The sequence below is a fragment of the Ochlerotatus camptorhynchus genome, unplaced genomic scaffold (assembly GCF_037179485.1).
Source record: "Ochlerotatus camptorhynchus isolate MF236.1 unplaced genomic scaffold, CSIRO-AGI_Acam_v1.1 ptg000378l, whole genome shotgun sequence".
In the NCBI taxonomy this organism is placed as follows: Eukaryota; Metazoa; Arthropoda; class Insecta; order Diptera; family Culicidae; genus Ochlerotatus; species Ochlerotatus camptorhynchus.
Genome location: NW_027040866.1, coordinates 500,076 through 504,843, shown reverse-complemented (window position 1 = coordinate 504,843; position 4,768 = coordinate 500,076). Strand labels below are relative to the sequence as shown.

Genomic DNA, 4,768 nt, shown 5'->3' with positions numbered 1-4,768 from the left:
ACCGTCGCTTCATTCTGCGGCTTGCTCGGCCGTGTAACCTTAACCTACAGTGAAGGGCTTGGGTGTTTGTAAACTTTACGCCGGGTGAGCACGCTTGCACTGTCAAAACAAAAATGAATCAGCACCTAATGCAGCAGCCTCTCCCGTTCTGAGTCTATAAAAGTAGGTAGATGCACAGAACTTTTGCTTATAATTAATTCACTTTCTCCGCACCGTGTGTATCGTCTTCGTCGGCGTCGTCGATTTGCTTACAGAAGCATTCAACTTGAGTAGAAGCCAAGTTTATTGCCATTGTTCTCAATGCAATCCAGCGGAGCTGTAGCGTGTTGCTTGCTGATTGCTATCGTTGCAGTTAATGTAAGTTTAAATTCTACCAAATGAGAGGTTAATTGTTGAAGTTTCTGTAGTTAATTTGTACTCGTTTTCTCACTCGTCTCTATCGATTTTTTGTTGTTGTTTAACTGCAGGCATGGCCAATGCAGAAGAAAGTGGAAATTCGCAAACATATTCGCTCGTGTGTGAAGGAAACCGGAGTGCCTGGGAAGAATGCTCTCAGAGTGCTTAAGGGCAATTTCGTCGATGAAAGCTATGAAGTGAAGGTATGATTTTCCTATTCATGACCAATTTGTAGAGCTTTCGATGGTGCTAATTGATATGTTTGCTTTCTATTAGTGTTTCGTCAAGTGCATGTTCAACAGGGTTGGATTCATAAACGATGATAATGAACTGATGAAGGATTTGCTGATAGAGAAAATAAGGCAAAATTTGGAAGAGGAAGAGGCTGACCAGCTGATCGAAAAATGTAACATGACCAATGATGATATCAATGAATTGGCATTTGCAATGTACAGATGCTGTTTTGAAAATATTGAAGTACCAACCGATATTTTAACGAAATAAATTATTTTTGTAAAATGCCGCCTCATATATTTTCAATCATAACTTGACCCACAATACCGATCATCATCACTAGTTTGGATAAATTTCTTCAACAGCCAGTGATTAACAATTCTCAGCAACAACATCGATAGGACAAGTTTGTCTATTCATCACCAGCACTACAGCATTGAAGAACGAATAATGGAATGACGCTGCTACTTTGTAGGAAATTGGAAAATTAATTCAATTTTATTCAATTTGTGAACCGTCACGTCATTTATCATCAGAAACATTTGCCACCGGTTGGTGACTATATGCCCGGCTCAGTCAATGATGCTGGTTGACATCGTTGACATCGATGGGATACTCATTCATAACCACCCACCGTAACGCTGGCCGACCGAACGGGGTGAACCGGATTGAGTTAGGATTGTCGTGTTCCGTTTAATTTACCTTACACTCGGAATAGATTAATTACGTCCTCTGTGCAAGTGTTTCGGTCATAGGGCACGGCTTTGCTACTGATGGGACTACGTCTTCCGTGGCGTGGACATGCTAAAAGCAGATGTCGCCGCCATGTTCGAAACAGTCGTCGCTTTGTACGGTGATGCACAAGAGAACGGACGACGACGGTTGGTACCATTTACACGGTCCAACGTGAAAGTGACACATCTCATCAAGATAGATTGTAAGGCTTGACTGCTCAGTTCATGGTTCTATGTTATCGGAGCCTGTCATGTTTATGCAAAGGTAAGGGCATTCAGCTTTGGGGAGAAGAACTACTCTCTGCACTGTTGGAGTAGCTGTAACAAATGGCAGTTTTAGTTTGCTGGCCCAGGATGTAGACTATCAAAGTTATTTAAATATTTAAATTACCCTGATGAGTTGCCATGCCGTTAATGGGATATGGTTTCTGTCTGGATGTTTGCCATTATCGCTTCAACAGATGCTGCTGACAAAGTACAGGGGATGTTTTAAAATCTTGACTGTTGTATGTGATATGTATGATCGTTGTCAAATTTCACTATTCAGCTTGCCGGATTGATTTCATATAAGTGTGATGAGGACAGTCTACCGCAAAGTATAATAATTGAAACAATTTTTTTTTTCAGTAGCTATTTTAGTGTTTTTAGTTTTTATTATTATTGTTTGATTTTTTTTTTTAATCTACCATTAACTCCCACACACAACGGAACAGACGTTGTGTTACAGATATTCGATTTAGTTGTCATTTTTCTGTAACATGTCAATCTGGAATGTATTGCGTGATCGTTTAGGGTACCAGAATTGAACCAACGTGTCTTATTATCCCTTGCCAAATTGAGTTTCTTCCACTGTGTGTTACTGTCTTCCAGCTGTCGGTCGACACAATTGTCAGCAGCAATTTTCCTTTCGGTGTAGATTACGCGATCACATAACCGATAGAAAGTATTTTCTCGGTGTGCTTTGTTCATTGAAAAGAACAGCAGAAAAGTACAGTCAGGAATCCTTACAGGGTAACAGGGGCATGAATAAGGAACCGCGAATAAGGATACCCACTGCTTGTGGGATTTTTACTAATAGGGGCTGTGGTGGATTATCTCATTTGTTTCAATACATAAAGCTATGCTGTCTTCGACAAAGTTGTTGTACTGGGTTAGACCAACAAGCCTGTGCCATTGGATTCAGGTTTAATTTAAGTTGTTTAAGTTGAATAAGTGATCAAGTTCTTTCGGATGGTGGCCATATTAATTCAAAACTTTCTCACTACGCAGCGCTAGTGTGCATATGAGCTTCCTGTATAAGCTGTATCACAACATCCTGGCCATATAGAAGGTTACTGTCTTGAGTAAAGTTGTTCAGGTGATCATGTCCTTTTGGATGGTGGTCATGTTATTTCAGAGCTCTCACACTACGCGGCGCTAGTGTGCACATGAACTTCCTTAATATGTTATGTCTCGAAAGCTTGTCCATATAATATGTTGCTGGGCAACTTGAGAACAGGAACAGGAAAAGGGATGACGTGCAGAGGCTGGAAATCGATGCCAGACGCGGATAGCCCGGCAATAAGGGATATCGGCAATAGGAAATCCGGCAATAAGGATTCCTGACTGTACAGAGGAAGTAAGCGATGTCCAGAAGCAACAGCAGCCAGTTTTCAAGCATCGTAATGACGCGTATTATAACTACAAATTTGAGACAATAGACTATACAGTCACAGACTGATCCATATACACTGAGACAAATAGACCTAAGAATTTCATAAGGCTCGACTTATGAACAACATATATGAATTTCATAAGCGTGACTTATAAATGATTTTCGGGTAACCATTTCATTTTCCCAAGCGTTGAAAGACGAGTGGTCACCGCACGGGCCTCAACGTCCATTTTCCGGTTCCAGTCTGTTCCAATTATAAATCTTTTTTGTCAACATTATTTTTCATAAGGTACATCAATGAAATTCACACTGGCTAAAATTCATTAGTATTTCATATGGAATTCTTACGTTCTTTTTCAAGCGTGTAATAGTGACTAGCTGGCCCATAATAAGAAAAGAAGCCGATAAAGGACGAAGAAAAGACTGGTGAACTGTCTCAAGCATCATACGACTTCTTCTTCTTCTGCACATTTCAAGCTTATTGCTTATCGCATATTAGTTTTGGTGTGCTCTCAACTTGGTGTTCTAGATGCACTCTTCTACAGTTATTAATTGAGAGCTGTCAATGCCTGTACCATTTTTTCATTAGTATTGGTAAATTGTGAAGTCTAGAAATTTGCCAACCCAAAAAATCCTAGACCGCACCGGGAATCGAACCCAGCCAACTCCAGCATGGTCTTGCTTTGTAGCTGCACCTTTACCGACTGAGCTAAGGGAGGCCCCAATAGCCATCACACGAGGGGTTGTCCCAATGAGTGGAGAGAAAATCTCACCTTCAATTCACACAACTGAAAACGGCCCGCAACAAAACCGAAGTCATGGATCCGAAAACCCACCTAGGTAAGTGTCTTAACAAAGTTCCAGCTCGATATAATCGGAAGAACCCCAAAGTATCGACATCACTCTGTCGTTTCTGATGCCGATCCCTGTATCATCCTCCTCCACAACTGACGACGGAAGAAAAACGAAAATGCGATCGTTTTTTTTTTTCAAACATAAGAAGCATGTTTAAAATAAACATATTTATTTTTGATCGCATAGTTGTCAACCCAAACAAAAATATTTACGTTTTTTTAAACGTTAAACGTAACATTATTTTTATTTTAAACATTAATATCACATGACTTCAAACATGGAATACGTTTGTAATATACCTTGTTTATTTTTGTGGCCAGAACAAATCTTTCTGCGTGTATAAACTCTCTGACCAAAGCGCAGGAAAATAGTTTAAACGCGAAAAATAGTGCTAAATCAGGCTAAAATGTGCAGACTTGCTTGACGATTTAGTGGCGCCACCATGACAAATGCGAGCACATTCCGAACTGAAACCTTATTTGCGAAGAATGTGAAGGTAATTGTGATTGTTATGTCTGTTTGTCTGTGATATTACTTAAGAAACACATATTATATTCCCTTGATAGAATATGAATATGGAAAAGCAGCAACATTTGTACGTCTATGTATGTTTCCGTGGCCTGAAATCAGTATGGGCATTTTTCCCCTCAGTGTTTTCAAAAGACTTTAGGGATTAGTTTGAAGCTTCGGACTTGACCAAATAATCGGTTTTGCAATTATTAAAATTTTTGAAAGGCTAAAAGTATACATTGTTGTGTTACTGAAATCGGAACGATACTGTAATGTCTAGTCAATAATCTAATCGAACAAATAGATGGTATTCATCCCACTGCGTCCTAGCAAGAAGTACGGTCGACTTGTTTCGCGCTCCGTTGTTTTGGAAGTTTTTTCGGTA

The 4,768-nt window shown here is 39.8% G+C and overlaps 1 protein-coding gene across 1 annotated transcript; it reads left to right on the top strand.

Moving 5' to 3' along the window:
- Window positions 1-207: 207 nt before the first annotated feature.
- Window positions 208-917, top strand: LOC135710313 (general odorant-binding protein 56d-like). Its single transcript, XM_065232834.1, has 3 exons — window positions 208-357; window positions 468-599; window positions 673-917. Exons 1-3 carry the CDS (start codon window positions 301-303, stop codon window positions 898-900), a joined length of 417 nt encoding a protein of 138 aa, XP_065088906.1. The 5' UTR covers window positions 208-300; the 3' UTR covers window positions 901-917.
- The last annotated feature ends 3,851 nt before the right edge of the window (window positions 918-4,768 follow it).